The 17,795-nt window shown below is 31.3% G+C and overlaps 3 protein-coding genes across 3 annotated transcripts in view; 2 read left to right on the top strand and 1 right to left on the bottom strand.

Moving 5' to 3' along the window:
- The window catches only part of LOC149481821 (uncharacterized), a 118,346-nt gene that overhangs the window by 16,327 nt on the left and 84,224 nt on the right, over nucleotides 1-17,795 (top strand). The gene's annotated exons all lie outside the window — the stretch shown is intronic.
- LOC149481826 (uncharacterized) lies at nucleotides 84-4,564 on the bottom strand. Its single transcript, XM_089705411.1, has 6 exons — nucleotides 4,198-4,564; nucleotides 3,858-3,984; nucleotides 3,195-3,481; nucleotides 2,803-2,978; nucleotides 963-1,092; nucleotides 84-766 (listed from the first exon to the last, which is right to left on the bottom strand). The coding sequence occupies exons 1-6, from the start codon at nucleotides 4,318-4,320 to the stop codon at nucleotides 158-160; spliced, it is 1,452 nt and encodes a 483-aa protein (XP_089561537.1). The 5' UTR covers nucleotides 4,321-4,564; the 3' UTR covers nucleotides 84-157.
- LOC149481825 (ninjurin-2-like) lies at nucleotides 7,038-17,524 on the top strand. The gene is made up of 3 exons (XM_089705419.1): nucleotides 7,038-7,158; nucleotides 8,250-8,426; nucleotides 17,179-17,524. Exons 1-3 carry the CDS (start codon nucleotides 7,051-7,053, stop codon nucleotides 17,383-17,385), a joined length of 492 nt encoding a protein of 163 aa, XP_089561545.1. The 5' UTR covers nucleotides 7,038-7,050; the 3' UTR covers nucleotides 17,386-17,524.

The following is a 17,795-nucleotide window of genomic DNA, read 5'->3' as shown; positions in this document are numbered from 1 at the left end:
TAAATGACATTGTTAACTAGATTTTCCAAGATTTTCTATTATAATTTCTGATATCTTATTTTTGTAGCGAAATAAAAGAATAGTTTAGATTAAAATAAAATTTTATTTTTATAAAATTATAAATACCATTGCTTACAACTAATAAATTCAGTTCGCACTACGTCACTTCATTGACTGCCATTTGTTGCAATAAGTTCATAACGTGACAAAACCTTTCCTTGACTTCGCTTTGTGAGCGATGCGGCAGAAGTTTGCAAATGCGCACGAGCACCTTATCAGAGCCACCTTCACCCTTTAATACTTCTAACATAGTCTTGTCTTCCTCTCGAGTCCAATTTCGGGCTTTTTTAGCATCTTTTGGCTTTGCCTTTGGCAAATCTTCTTTCTTTCCACACACATTCACTTCTTTAACATCCAGTTTATTCTTTTTAATATTGTCCTCATTTTTGCACCTCGTTTTAGCGGCAACTTTTCCTTTCACTTTACTTAATGCCTGTTTGAGATCTTTTTTAGTGTTATCGTTAACGTCTTTGACTGTTTTTGTCGGGGATTTCGTCTGTTTTCTAGATCTTTTTGGGGGTACTTTGCAATTGGTTTTGCCGTTTCTTTTAGTAGATCTTTCTTCGTCGGAGTCTGGTGGCGAGAGACATGTGTTGGGCGCCAGTCGTCTCGCGTGCACTCGATACGGCTCCTTGCTGTATGGATAAGTGACACTTGCTGATCTTAACAACCTACCGTGCTGTAGAAACACCCGCCCGTGAAGATACTGCAACAAAAAGTATTTTTTTGTTACTATAAAATATGATAGATCGATACATAGAAATCGATTTCAGTTGGAAACTTATTTATTTCATATAGTTTCTTTGAATGCAAATAACTTGACCATATTGCTATCCTTAGCTGTTAACTGTAAAACAATTGATTTTGATAGATTTTGCCTATTTTCTAATCCTAATACCTACCACTGAATCAAGACCTTCTTTTACATCAATCTTCCTCTTCTTGTTCTCTACTTCGAACTCCCACACATCGTAACCTTCGTCACATTCTAGAAAGTTCTCGTTTATAATGTCTGTACCAGCGTCGTAAGCACTGCAACAAGACATGCAGAACCTTATAACAAATGTTGTTTATATCTTATGCTATTCTATATGCCAGATTGCCCGTTTACATTTTTTATAGAGGTTCCTTAGATAGCGCAGTTTTAAGTATCGTAAATAGGATCGTACTTCTGATAAGGTATATTCTCAAAAGGAAATCGGCGTTAGAATTCAATACAAGGAGAGTTTCTTCTTTAACGAATTTTACTGAATGCCTCCGGAAAACGGAGACAGGCTGCATGACATACGAAATAAATGTTTTCATCCGTGGACAGGTAAAATACAACGAGAAAGGGTGTAAACTTAGACTGGAGAGCTAAAGTAAGTATTAGTGAAGATATCACTTGAGGCTTTTAAGAATGTTGTGGGAATGGAACCATTCAAGATTAATGGATGGCAAATTAACGTGTGATGCCCCAAAAAGTGGACATCTTCTTTTCTTACATCACATAGCACAGGGGATTGCCAGAAAATGTTTTACCACACTGAATAAAATAGAACTTGAAATTCTTCAAAAGTTAGAAATAAAGGGCATATTAGTAGTTTCTATTGGACTGAAATTTGAGTCCTGTCTCTCCCATATATACTGGACATTGGCAGGGTCCCTGCTTATTGGGTGGAACCATTAATTAAGAGAAGAAGAAGAAGACATTTAGTAAAGCTTTGCAAACGTAAACCCTGTTGGGTTTATTGCATATGCTGAAATCTTACTTACTGATCTTAACTTTAGCACCATAAAATATCATACTTAGGAAAAACCCTTGAGAAAACAAAGGACCTTGGTTTCTTCCATGAACATAATGGTCAAATCTCCTATCCAGGTATACACTATATTAATTATGTTTTTAATTCTAGACCCTTATAACTTATAACTCATGACATCTTTGAAATAATATCAATAGTAATATAACATAAATATAGTTCAATGCAAAAAGCACAATAAAAATACCTTTATCATATAGAAAGTAGTAGCTAATTATTATAACCGCTCATATGCTTTGCGCAACCACAGTTGCAAAAATAAAATACGCTAAATAGCTTGCAAAAAAAATAAAGGTAGCCTACTTTGCTAGTGCTATGGAACGTGCGCCGCGCGTTCGACGCACCGCTATTAAAACTTAATTTATGACTTCCGCGAGAGGAGTACTTCAAATATATTGACTGCAATCGATTGCTATTGAATAATACTATACAAAACTGTGTTATTTTTACAATATATGATTACCGTATACCTTAAAAAGTTATGAAATCGTCTAAAGTCTACTAACTTTTAAAGTCGTCTTTATTACATATTTATTACAACGGTCACTAAAATATTACTTTATAACAATAAAACACATGTTAGAGAATAATCTGGTAAGTAAACACGAGTAGAAATCAATAAAATACAACAATTACGGCATATTTTAACACTTCCTTGTAAGACACGTAAGATACAAACTAAGATATTCCCAAAATTCTGTTTGAAAGGTTGGTAGTACTGGGTAGAAATAGACGAATCAATTAGTTGTCTTTGGTTTAAATACGTAAAAATTAGACTCTGAGAGTATGAAATAGAGTTTATAATCAATTGAAATAAGAAAGTCGCTTTGCAACCACAGTTGCGCGAAACAAGATTCTCGATCGTGTTTTTGCAACTGTGGATGCGCGTAGCTAAGTAAGGGGTCATTTTTTTTTTCTCAAGCATATGAGCGGATAATACCTGTCCGGTGGTCTTTCATCGGGGAACATGGATTTGAACATTTGTGACAGTTTTGGATTAGTCCTCAAATGTGGCAACACTCTTGTCTTCAAGTCTTGGCTGCTCCCATTGTTAATGCTTGTGGTTATTGCTCTCAAAATCTTGCGATAAACTGCTGGTTTACGTGCAAATGTTGTCTGAAAAAGATTATTGTATAAGTAACAAGGTTTTACTGTTTAATTACTTTTTGTTCACCTAGATAAGGTCCTATACAAAGTCTTGACCAAATCACAGAAAAGAAGTGTTAGTTAACTTGTATGCACATAATGACTTGGGGTAAGATAATTCTATTGTGCATTTTTGTGATGTTTCATGCTAAAACCTATTTGAAAATAACTCAATTTATTTATTACCTGTAATATTTTTATAAAACTAGTCATCTGTGTTAGCATGAAATGGTCCATAAACCTCCCAACCTCGGCAGCTTGCCCCGGTTTTAAAAATAATAAGAACTCCTCAACAATATCCTTATGTTCCTCACCAAATAATAAATCTACTTTCCTATATAAATCTACTGGTGTTTCCTTCCCAGGGTCAAAGGATTTCAACAAATCTCTAAACTGGGCAAACTTATTTGTTGGCAGTGATAAATTTGAGGGAAATCTCGACTTAACTTTTGTAAAGTATGATCGAACTAGTGCTGTAAAAAAATTGGTATATCATGTTAGTTCAGTCATATATTATTAGATTGAGGTCATGGTGTACAGGCTATATAAAGGATGGCAATAAAATAAATATTGCTGACAATGTGATATTATGATACAGAATCTTATCTATTGAATTATAACAGGAGAGGATTAGTACTGATTTGGGTAAACCTCAACATTATTTAGTTAGAATTTTTTTTAATATACCTTAATTAAAAATAAATAAATTAACATTCTAGTAACATAACATGTAAGTAGGAATACCACATGCTTCATTTATTTTAATAAATCATTAATTTATTCAACTTCAGAGAAACTTTCTAGATTGATTATAGCATATTGTAAATAGGCATGGCATTCAAAGTATACCTGTCTCTAATGCATTCTCATGAACTTTTGATTTATTTGGTTCCTCTTTCCTGTTATTGTCACCATTGAGTTTTAATTCCTTAGAAGCTGGTTCACTTTTCTGACCTTCATGATTTAAACTTTGAGTCTGAAAGAAATGCGTGATTATGAAATTGTAAAATGGCAGCCACTGTCTTAATTTCGTTGTGATTTTTACGATTTATTATCAAGTATTTCGGGATCTAACTAGCAAATATACTTGACCCAGTATCTGTGTGCTAGTAACACACATAAATATTGAAATAGAATCCATGTTTAAACGTACAAAAGTTACATAAAAATATTACACCCTCTGACTCACCTCTTGTTTTTTATCGGTATTAGCGATTGTATTTGTAGTTAACAAAGTTTTACTAGATTCTATTTTATTCCCAAATGCATCCTGACTCTCTCTGGAAAACAATATTGGCATAGAAGGCAGCATTTCAAAAATAAAATCCTTTTTGTACGACGGCCACTTGACTCCACTCAACAAACTAACACGACTTGATCATCTTCCACAAATTCCACTATAAAGTCACTTTAAATTTACACTTATAAAAGATAAGTTGTGCATTACATTATAACAAATATAAATTAACAATTTAATGGGAAATTGATAAACAAAATACTATAAAAATTGGAAAATATTTTTGTTTGACAGACAACACAACACGAAAGACGCGAATGCGGGCGGGAAGTGCAAACGTTTCATTTTATGAATTTGTAGAAGTGTAAAGAAAAATATAAAAAAAAATCATAAAAAATAAGTAGTTGCAAGGAATCTCTGTTTAACTTTCAGGACTTCATTACGGTATATATTTTTAGTAAATTAAACTAGAATAATTATTCTAAGAATAGAAACGCATATTACATTTGCGCCGTTCTTTTGAAAAGTTCTGGAACTTGACAAGTTTTAACTTTAAACTTTACCTAGCGTACTAGAGTCATACAAGTATTTTTAATTTTTATTTATTATACCTATGGAATGTAAATTAAACAATCTAGGAACCTAAGAGATTTCGGAAAAAAAATCGCTCATTTAAGTACAATATGTTTTTTGTTATAACATATAAACGAAACAATATCATATTATCATAACTGCGTCGTTGGGATTTTAATTTTGGTTACATTACATCGCATGGTTTATGTATGAATGAACCTTAGTCCTTAGTGAACTATCGCTAATCCCTATCTATCGTTATTTTTAATTTTTAACTATAAATCTTATCACCTTTGAAATATTACATGATACGTGGCAAAATATCTATATCCTAGGTTTTATTCAGGTAGGTTTTTAAAAGACACAGTACTGCAGAGTATCAAAATGCTTAAGTGATTTTTTGCTTTTTATAGAGTTACAAACTAAGGTTACAAACATACAATTCCAACCTCATAAACTTTCATGTAGGTACATAATACAGCCTATATCATTACTGGTAGGAGAAAGGATTAGTAGGATAGGTCTGCATTGCCCATCTGATAATAGATTATATTGGGTACCAATGTTTTTATTCTAATATTTCTACAAATAAAACCTTCATAATAATTGAGGAACTCGTAAAACAAAAAAAAAAAAATAATTCAGCGATGTGAAAATAATTTAGACAGGTAGATTATTCAAAGATTATTAAGATATCAGTTTGTAGGATTTGCTTGCCTTGGAGTGTGGGTCAAATGAATACGATTAATTTTCTTAAAATATCAAGTATTAAATTTATAGAATATAGACTGTAGGTATACAGTTTTAGTAATACCAACACGTTTGATTTTATTTTGCGGGATTAAATATTGCAATAAAAAAAAACTCAAGCTTTTTATTCTTTAAATTTACTAAACTCCCTTTTTTGCCAAAGTTCTCTACTAGGTACATTGGGTTTTAATGCGCGTGTTTTTCGACCCCCAAGTCCCAACGTCTTCGTAGTCTTATTATTTTATTGTAGAAATTGACTTTAAGTATCTAAGAAAATAAACTTAGGATCACGATGAAATTTATTTGGAAATAAATATGAAATCGAATAACTGAATAATTTATAAACACCCTGTTTATTTTCGTTAATTAGGAACGTCAGTGAAAAGCGCATAATATCCATAATATCTTTCAATTTCTGAAAGTTTGACGAATGGATTCGTTTATGAACTTACTTTCTTAAAGAAATAAGATAATCGTTTACATTAGAAATTAGAATGGACAAATTGTTTGTGATTCTTTAGTTATATTATTTTACAATGGAATAAATGCAGCAAAACTAGGTACTTATCTACGTAATACTTACTTTATAGTAAATATGTAGTAGTTAAGTTAATTTTTTGTACTGTTGTGAACTTTTTTCAAAAATTCTTGTATTATACCACCCCCTATATAAGTAAAGCTACTTCCTTCGGATTAACCTGGGATAAATAAATATTTTTATTTTAATCGGTAGAGTAGTTTTTAGTTTATTCTCAACAAAAATGCAAATCTTTCCTCTAGTAATATTAGTACATATAGTTAAAGATAGGTTACTATAATAGAATAGATAGGTATCGACGTTTTATGTTGTTAAATTCGTTGTCTAGTTACCAAAATCGAAACCAAGTCAGCGTCGAATGCTGTTTTTCACAAAATGTTCATTCTGAATTGAAATATGTTTTTAAAAATATTTCGTAATAATTTTAAGGCAAAGGGCCAAAGGAAAAGTTATGAGTTGATTATGAACTGAGAATTACTAAATAATAATTTACGTTTATTATAATGGCTGCCATCGTACTAACGGGGTTAACCAATGGGGTGAGTATTACCTATATTCAATTTTATTTCCACGAATTTTTTGTTTGAAGTATAATGATTAAGGACTAATGTTTCGTCTTTATATCAAATTGAAGGTAATTAAAGCAGGAACTATTAAATGAACTAATAAAGCGCGAATAACGCAGGCATCAAACATTAAGGACGGCCTTTAGAATTGATTAGTTAAGATAGAAACTGATTTATTAATGATTCCTTGCAATTAAACAATATCTGTACTCCTCAGCACCCACACTCATGTATAATTACCTTCGTGTCCGCATTTTTACTGGCCTCGTTAAATCGTTGGCAGGAAACCGAAATTTACAGTTAGATTATAATTATTGTTGTAAAACAGTTTTATTTTACACGTTACCCTGATAACACGAATTATTTATAATAGTGAAAATGGCTGACGAAAAATCGGGAAAAAGTTCAGAGAGCATGAAGAAGACGACATCTTCAAACGAAGTGAATATTGACCAAATGTCAATCGTCGAAGATTCCGCTATAGTAGTGTGTACCTAATTCATTTTTTTTTTTTTTTTGTATATAGGCACCATGATTTATTCATATGATTGTGCATATGATGAACAAAGGCTTTTGTCTTTGTCCTAACTCCTCACAATGGTTCAATCGATGTAGGTAACTTATAGCCTGTATGGATAAATCACATCCGTTTTTACATAGTCATTACTATGGTTTTTATTAACTTTGCGAAGTTCAGAAGAAAGATCCCATCTATTGTCTCCCTCTATCCATTATTTGACTCCCAAAGTTCCAACTTCCAAGTATGTTATACGAATAAAGAAAATTGTGTGGCGTGCCATGCTTATTAATTGAAAGAATATTCATGAAATTATTAAGTTCACTTACCTTTCCCACGCTACATTGAATCTTAAACGAATAAAGACTATTGTTAGTGAGTTCCCATATTTTGACGCAAAGTTTATTCAGTACATTCTTTTCGAGATTTCGTGATTGTTTGTGTTTAGAATTCGTGTCATTCGATTATACTTTTTAATTCTAATTAAAATGGCGCGAATCGCAGAAATGCTTGTAAGTTGCCATTTTTTTTTTATTTAAATGGGTGTGAGAAAACGACGTTTTCTAAAATTCGTTATAAAATGTCCATATCCATTTCCATCAAACTGCTAGCACTCTAACTTTTACAGCATAAATCCTACGAATTTATTATTGTGGTAGGTAACAAGGTTGCTTAAATCCCACAATTACAGTAGGTAAGCTGTAAAGTTTTGTGCTCTTCCTAAAACGGTGCCGTTTAATTAATGTGTAAATTATAGGTATAGTTAATTAGAAGAAAAATATTCTTTATTATTCTACACAATTACCTTCAACTAGCTTATTGGAAGGTAGGTAGACGTAAAAAATGAGTGTGCTCAAAACAACGTGACATATAAGTGAAAACTTATGTAGCCGGTAGCGTTCCATAGAGCATAGAAGAGTGTGTCATTGAAAAATCTTCTAAACGCCTTGAGTAGTTTTCACTCCATGAAAATAAAGAATTTTTTCTTTCATAACAAAGAGACTTTTTGCCAATGTCAATTATTATAACTTTACTACACGATATTCACATTATCTTTCAGATTAAAGGCATCGATGCGAACCGCTATGCGACGAAGAAGACCGTTGCGCAGGGCTTGCTGGACATAGCTTTGTTGACATCGAACGCATCGCAGCTGAAGTACATCCTACAAGTGGGGTCGAAGCACGAATTCTATACGCTACTCGTCACTTTGATCACCATATCGATAATTTTGCAGGTAATTTTTTTTAAACAAATTAATAATAAATGACGAATAATAATGACCGACTAATACTTTTTCGTTATGTCGAACTTATTTACAATAGCATAGCAATCGCAAGGGAAAGAATGGGGCTAGTGTTTCCAATGTTTTTGAACGCGATTAGTTCATATAAACAATGATATAGACCGATCGTTTTCATTCCTTGAGTTTAAACGATTAAGGGAGGCTTCAGGCCTGAATTTAAAAAATTCACATTAAATAGCCTTTCTTTCTTTCGAAAAAGAGCTGGATCTTTACGGAATAATTCCTTAGATTAATAGTCATTTCTGTGTAAAAGTAAGCTATTGTTTATGGTACAAACTACAAACCCCAGGTGCTGATGGGTCTTGTGCTCCTGTCACTGAACCTTCTACATGACTGCTGTTTTCACAAACCTCGATACCGCACTTCGGCGACTAATATTAATTACGTCACAACCGCTACAGCTTTCATAATAACTGTTATTAATATCCTCATTTCTTCTTTTGATTCTTCTCTTATTCTGTACGAGTTTAACTTCGATTTGTAATTATTATTGTAAAGATTTTCGCACGGGACGTATCGATTTAGCGTTGAAAAATTGCTCATATGATTGCCGGATAGTAAAAATTTGTGTGTTATAATTATTTATTATTATTTAATTAGTCGTGTTATTTTTACAGACATTTCAATGACTACGATTTACCTGCGTTTGAAAATTATAATTTTTTACATTTTTGTTTAATGCATAGCGAAAATCGAATTTATGGGTAATATCACTAATAAAAAAAGGTTAAATACCTACCTATATAAATTCTAAAGCAATTTTATAAGTAGGTACTTACTTCAAAAGTAAGGATAAAAAAATGTTAACTAGGTAGGTAGGTTCTTATTTTGTCTTTGCCCTTTGGTCGTTTCAATTTAATAATTCCAAATTCCAATTTACCTAATACCTTACACATAGGTAGATATAGATTTTGTTCTGTCATTTTTAATACATATATAATAATTCAATTATGCTAACTAGTAACTAATAATATTCAGAACTTTAAAAATATTTGATTCTTCATTCATCGAAATTAATTTTTGCAATAACTTAAAATTTTACGAAATTGTTTTAGCTATTGGTCGGCTTATTGTTTGTTGTAATCGGCGGAATGGACTTGAACAACCATGACGACCAACCCTCTGCTGTCATCCTGAATGACGTCATCGTGATTTTCATTTTCGTCATATCCGTCGTTAATATTGTCATTTCCGGTTTTGGTATCGAGTATTCCAATAATCCGTTGGTTTTGGAACGATTAAAGTATGTCTATATTGAATACTTGAAAAGGGTTAATGCATCAAGCTAACAAAGTGGGTTCCACACCACACGCAATGCTCTTTGGTACAACCGTTTTCCTTGAATAATGAATAAGCTAATTAACTAATTATTTTGCTATCTAAAATTATTTAAATATTTACAAAAATAAATAAATACTTTCAATTTCAAATAGAAAGCGTATTTTTATGTAACGAGATACATACCTATACTTCTTATATAATACAAGCCTGACTCAAAATACCTACGGTTGACGGTTGTATTGATTTTAAAATTTTGAAGTTAAACTTAAATTACATCACGGAAATAGGATTATATAATATATTTCCACGAATTACATTCAAAATGTTCATGTTTAAATTTAGAACGGATAGAAAGCAATTTGGGAATTACGTAAACACTTTTAGCTATTTCTAAATTCTATGTAATAATAATATTAGTTGAACAGCGATACGTATTTGCTTATTGCTAGAAACAGTCACATTATTGTTTTTCTTATATGATGATATAATCATTCAATAATGTTTATGTTAACTTGAGAAGTTACATAAATCAAATCATGTAAATAATATTAACATTTAAAATACCTTTTTGTCTTTAATTAACTATTGGTAAGTAGGTATTGTAATTAATATGTATCTACCAACATCTTATACCAATAGTTTCTTCTATAGGGGAGACCGGGTATGGTTGTCTCACGGGTTGGTTGTCACAGCGGTCATAACACAAAACTGAACTATCAAATAAGTCTGTTGAACAGCGTGGCAAGAGCGATACAGTGACAACGCTGTCCCAACTTCGCGTCAGACCGCTCCGATCTACCGTGAGGGCCTCACACGTGTTTATTGTTTTCGCACAGCAAAAGTAAATTTTTGTGCTGCTGTGTCGAACCTCGTAATTATACGTTCTTGTTTTACAGTAATAATCTTTCAATTCATTTGATGATGATGAAATGTGTTTTATAATATCGTAGTATAGTTTTTTAGATATACACTAGCTGTGCCCGCGACTTCGTCCGCGTGGAATAGTGACTGTATAGTAGTTACTACATTTTTGAAGTGAAAACTTCTTTAGCGGCGTTGAGCACTTTTTCTGTAATGGGTATAAAATCTTAAACTCGCGTCAGGACACGTGACCTGATCGAAAAAGCGTAAGACGAATACCATTCCAAAATATCAAACATGCTCAACGTTAATAATCAAGTATTCACTTCTGCCGGCACTCCCGGAGTTCAACCCTTCTTTTTTATTGAATTTAAAGGAAAAACACGTACTACCATAAATAATACAAAGAACTATTAGTAAAATTTATTACTAAACTGAGCTAAAAAATAAAAAAATAAATACCTAATTAATTTTCTACGTAAAATTTATTTTTATGCACCAGAGGGGAAGGGAGCAAATTTATTTTTCTTCCTTCCTTGTATGGATGTTTTTGTTAATAAATCGTGAAGCAACTGAGCGCCGAGACAAACGTCAAACCGCAAAGGAATAGAATCCGCTATCGATACTAATAATTGACATAAGCGTATGATGTTTTGCTAAGGATTTGTTCACCCTACCAACGACGACGACGACCACAAACAAAATTTTCATCCAGTCGCAATTTAACAAAATAGTGCTAAACACAATTAGAATAAAATATTAAAATTTCCTGTCGTTCTGGTGCTTGGAATTTTTTTTTGAATGAATGAATAAATAGATTTTTCGTAGAAACGGTAGCTCCTAGAAAATCGAAAAAAATCTATTTTTTATTAATTGACCTCGAAATTTTTTTCTTCCGAGTACCAGTATGACGGGAAATTTTAATATTTTATTTTGAACAAATTTGGTCTGGATGAGAATTTTGGTCGTTGTCGTCGTCGTAATTTTGGTAGTGTGACCGAACCATTACTAAAATGTGATGAGCTTATGTCAATAATAATTAGCGATAGCAGTTTCTATTCCATAGCGTTTATTCTAATCTCTGCCGTCTCGGCCTGCAGATCTTTCCTGTCTCACGCCTGTAGTAACTAAACCGTTTAGACCGTGCAATAAAAATTAATAAATATCATTTTAAATATTTATAAAAATAAAAAAACAAAGTCGTCGGAGCTGCCATACCATCATTATCATATTATCATATATTATATTTTTTTATAATGGTGTTTAATTTTAAAGATCCTCGGGAAGTTTGTAAAATTATTGTTTATTCCTTTACATTCGTTGCGTTGGTTTTTTTTTTAATTTTTAAATTTTAAACTTCGGTTTCTTATTTTCAAGTAAGCGAGACCTACCTCCATTTTACATTCCTATATCATATTGATATCTATAAGTTTGTTGCTCCTTGACATCATCATCAACCGTGCACAAATTGTAATGGACCACAGTGACAAAAGAAGTGGTATCTTTAGGAAAAAAAATTGCCAAGGGCCAGGCCTATGTGGCTTTGAGTAGAGTTCAAAATTTCCAGTGTGTGGCTATCCTCTCGCTCCCATATCCCCCTCTTCTTTAATAGACTTTCAACCCATTCTCTTTCCACCCCTAGTAAATGGGATAACCGATTTTGATGTAAACCATATTATCTAATTGTACCTATATGTACACGTCATATCCTGTCGTTTGATGCTCCATTTGGTTTATTTATCTAACCACTGTCACCCCTAAAGTGCCCTATATGTAATAAACAGATGAACCGATTTCGATAAAACATTATTAATTGTAATTCACACGTTGCTCTTTCATATTTTGATATATCTACCGCTTGAGTATATTATTTGACAACATCCCATTATTGTTTATTCCCACTTTTACCGCTGTAATCTAATAGAAGCTGTAATGGATAAACCGAATTGGATAAAAATATAACTAATATTTTTTCCCACATTTCCACTTTTACCCCTATAAAGGTATAATAAATGGATGAACCGATTTTGATACACTTTATCTAAGAACCAGCGTCGGAAAATATGCTTTAACTACAGTTTTGGGTTTGGGATCGATTTAATAATTTAACCCCTGCTAATTTTTTTTACATATTTTCATTGTACAGACATCACTTTTCTAGAATTTTATTATATGTATTGATGATTGATGATTGATGATTGACCACGCGCAAGGTTACTAATTTCCACTACATCCTCACGCAAATCGCCAATTTTTATTAACATTGAATCTGTTAATAAAAAAAATCAAAAGATAACCGTACCTTATTTTATTAAAAAGCTACTAACAAATAAAGTTTTATCAAGAACTAAAGTGACCTTCTTTATAGTCTTGTAAAAGTTATACCTACATAAAAATAAAATTTCATCATTTTCTTATTTTGTCATACTTAACTTTAACTAATAAAACATGAGTCTAACTATATAATTATAATTATAAAGAATAAATACAAAAGTTACAACTTATCTTTTGTGGGAACGCAAGAAGGCGAAAATTAAAAAAAAAGCTGAAGATTTATAACAATGTAACGAATGAACACAATCACTGTTATCTACTATTACCTATATTAACTGTAATGGTGTCTTGTTTGACATCAAATAATAAACATCTACCCTCACTTATAAAAATTTTGTACATATATTCACATGAAATATAAGCGCACCTGAAATGGACTCTGGGAAGATATGAATTATTTATTTAACTTTAAAAAAAAACAACCTCACCAACATCATAATATTTAAATTATGAATTTCCAAGAAGCGTTAATATTATGTAAATTGATTTGATTTTAATGAAATCTCATAGATGGCGCTGTTTTAAATTTGTCTTTATACTACTAAGATTCATTATACTGTTTCTCTGCCAAAATTACTTAAATGACGTAGTTTTTATAGTGTAAAGGTAGACAATAGCATAGCTTACTCAAAAACAACATTTAAACATGAGTCTTTAGATTGTACGCTATCGTAGTACAGAGAATACGTAAGAAGAATAAAGGTTCACAGCTCCTCCCCCGCAGGTGATAGCTTGATAATATGTAGCCTATAGCCTGACCCGACCTGTTAGTAATATTCATGCAAAATTTGAAGTCAATCTATGCAGTAATTTTCGAGATTAGCCCGGTCAAACATACAGACAAACAGACAAACAGACAAACCGACAAACAGACAAACAGACAAAAATTCTAAAAACTATGTTTTTGGCTTCTATATCGATTATAGATCATGGATTATGTATTCTTTTAAAAAAATATTCAATGTACAGTTTTGACTTTCCTACGATTTTATTATATGTATAGATAATAGTTATTTAGGAAATATATTTCATGTGCAGAATTGACCTCTACAGATTTAATATAAGTAGGTATACATATATTTAGATTCCAATTTCCATGTAACGTTAAATTCGACTATACAATAACTAACAGACAACGCAGGTTACTCTCGTTTCCGTAAGTTGAGGCGGCTACATATTCGGTCCTAATAACATGACTTTTTGTGAACGAAACGACAGCGCGGTTTAATTCGATGGCAACACCATCAGAAAAAAGGAAATATTTTTAACTTTGAAAAAATATTATGATTAACACTACTATTATTAATACTATTTTAACATTAACACAAAATATAAGACTGTGAGTGTGTAAAAATAAATCCAGCTAGTTTCACATCACACTTATGTTTATAATTAGGCATACGACATGAAAATATATTAATTACCAAGCAATAATCATATAGATAAATACTGAACAAAAGTATTAACAGTCAAAGTATATTATTTTTTACTAACATGTAAATGATGAAGGAATAATAATTATCAACGAACTAACCTTTTTGTATTAGAGTCCCGCCTCGTGATCGAATTATTAAAACACGAAGATTTTTAAAAATGTAACCAATGAACACAATCAATATTAGATTAACTGTAATGGTGTCTAGTTTGACTTAAAATAATATACATCTACCCTCACTTTTAAAAATGTAGTATATTCACACGAATTATAAGCGCACCTTATAGGGAAGGGAAGATTTATTATGGGTTAAAGAGTTAAATAAATAACTAACATAATTATATTTAAATTATTAATTTTTAACATTGTGTTCAGTAGTGTTAACATGTAAATTGATTTGATTTTTACGAAATCTCATAGATGGCGCTGAATCAAATTTGTCTTTATAGTACTAAGATTCATTAAACAGTTTCTCTGCCCAAATTACGTAAATGACGTAGTTTTTATAGTGTAAAGCTAGATAATAGCATGGCTTACTCAAAAACAACATTTAAACATGAGTCTTTAGATTGTACGCTGTCGTAGTACACGGAATACGTAAGAAAAGTAAAGGTTCACATTTCCTCCCCCGGAGGTGATAGCATGATAATATGTTTAAAAAAACCTCACTCGACCTGTTAGTAATATTCATGCAAAATTTGAAGTCAATCTATGCAGTACTTTTCGAGATTAGCTCGGACAAACATACAGACAAACAGACAAACAGACAAACAGACAAACAGACAAAAATTCTAAAAACTATATTTTTGGCTTCTATATCGATTATAGATCATGGAATATGTATTCTTTTAAAAAAATATTCAATGTACAGTTTTGACTTTCCTACGATTTTATTATATGTATAGAAATAGATTGATCAGAATTTATTATCAATTTTTTTTTTCTAAAACGTGTTATGGGGCTCGTTGTCACAAATTTTTGGGGGCTGGTTGTCACATATCAACCAGCCCCCGGTATGCGAGATGACTTTATTTGCGTTTTGAGGTTGTTTTTTTTAGCCGTAAATTTTCAATCAACACCGGAAAATCACCCTAACAAACCTGCTGGAAGTCCATCTGTCCTTGATGACTCTATATTGACTCACGATTATTATTGTTTGTTAAAATTGTGATTGATGAATATTCAGACTGAAATAAAGACCGTAGACACGGTTTCATTTGGTTAAGAGTTCTTAATTAAAAACTATTCCGTAAAATTATAAGACCAAAGTGTGACTTTCTATTTATAAATTGCCTGTTATTTAGTATGTGACTACCTACCCTAGGCATTGTGACAACCATCCCTGACCCGGGGTTATAAGTCACATTTTTCTTTAGAGTGAAAATACAAAATATTTCTACAACCGATAATATTACACAAAAATACGTTTATTTCTTTTGTAACAGAATAATTACACTATCTTTTGGTATACAAATATCATTCCTAAACAACGTATTTTGGAAGTTATATAAAAAAAGTTAAAAATGTGACTTTCATCCCCGCTCTCCCCTACTTACTAGTTTTTTTTTATAAATTCCTGCACAGATCAAGAAATTTTTTAACTATAATAATGCCTGTGATAAATTCATAAACAATTTCTAATAGCATTTACTTTAGAGAGCTCCTTGTTCCGAATACTAAGTTTGTCCACTTGCAAAAGTATACTACAATTTGCAATTTTAAATGTTCAAATCGGTTTTTGATACAGGTAAGCGCAGGCATCCTAGCTCTAGTAATATCTTCTTTGAATGCTGACAATTATAAACAAAAGAAGATTGCCAATTGGCTATACCACATCTCTGTTGGTCTCATGACAGGGGTCATATTTTGTGACGTCATCAAAATGAACTTTGGTCTCGACCCTGCTCTATCGGAGCACGATTTCTTTGGGAATAATTCAGTGCTAAATACAATTTTGGGAAAGAATTAACACTAGAGCGCTCGCGCCTAAAATTTTCCTTGAGTGCACGCGTGGGTTACATATGTCACCCAATACGACGCACGTTTTTTTTTCATAAAAATCGTAGTTTAAAAAGTAAACGAAGTACTTATTTATGAATCAACTTTATTTTTAAGTGATGAAACAAAAAAAATATCAATATTTTCTCATTTTACATGTATTTTCTGATTTATATGTACGTTACATGTGTACCTACCTGTATAGTAAGTACTATACCTACCGAATGTATAGTTATATTTTAATTTCAGTATCTAAAGTATTTTTCATTAGATAATAATTAATAATAATTTTTGGTTAGTATTTCCATCACTGTAACACTGTTATTTAATAAGCACTTTAACTGATCTTTATGTAGTAACCGGTAACGGTAATAACCTGTACCTATTATATCGGCCATTTTTATCGTTTTTGGAAATGTAATTCTTAGACGTATGAATTATTAGAACTTATCAATGATTAAATATAATTAGAATCAAGTTGCTTAGCGTTTGAAATAAGTACATACATTGACGTGGCTAATTTAAATTATTTTATCCAGATTGTATCTATGTAAGATTAATAAAATAATTGTTCACCTTATTATGTCAATAATGCGTGTGTGATATGAACAAAGTATTCAATTAATTATTAGTAGGTACTCTAGATTTAATTATGCACCTGTAATTGCACGTCTAATAATTAATTAGATCTAGGTCATATTTTATATTTCGTTGCCTTTAATTTTGTGTTTTGTTTGATTTTATTTATTTTTATTTTTTGTTTATTTTTTATAGGTCTTATCTGCCGTTGGTTCAGTAATTCTTGGTTTCATTTTCGACATCAATCACCAGCCTCACCATCGTCGAGCTGAAATATTGAATAATCTATATCTGGGTACTAAAACTATTAGTACAACAGTAAATGTGATGATTTCTGTATTTTATTCCCTTGACGTATCTGCAAATGTGCCAACCCTAAATACTACACTGAACGCCATATAGCTGACATTCTTTGTTTTAAATTTCGTTTTGTATTGTTCAATATAGATTGTGCCAAATAATTAATATAATAACATAATTGGCAAAGTCAATTAGAAATTTAAAAATTGTTCAACGTTATTTTCACAATTATTATTGTAACACCATATTTTATTCTTTTTGCTTTTTACTCTAATTTATGTTATAGCTTTCAATGTTCAAGCTTTACATGATATAATAATATTATATTATACTAGTAACTAGGTGAAAGGGACACAATCATGTTATTTAGATTTCTATGGACACAATATTATAATAACGAAATAATTTTGTTTTACTCTTGAAAATATACCTTTATATGTATATTTTCAAGTATTATTGTATACTTCGAAAGCTAATATTGTTAGAGCTCTATTTTTCTTTGCAATTACTTA

The sequence above is a fragment of the Colias philodice genome, chromosome 16 (genome assembly GCF_061535455.1).
Source record: "Colias philodice isolate Cphi_HAF_F1 chromosome 16, ilColPhil1 Martin Lab GWU primary, whole genome shotgun sequence".
Taxonomy (NCBI): domain Eukaryota; kingdom Metazoa; phylum Arthropoda; class Insecta; order Lepidoptera; family Pieridae; genus Colias; species Colias philodice.
This window is presented reverse-complemented; position numbering and strand designations above follow the sequence as displayed.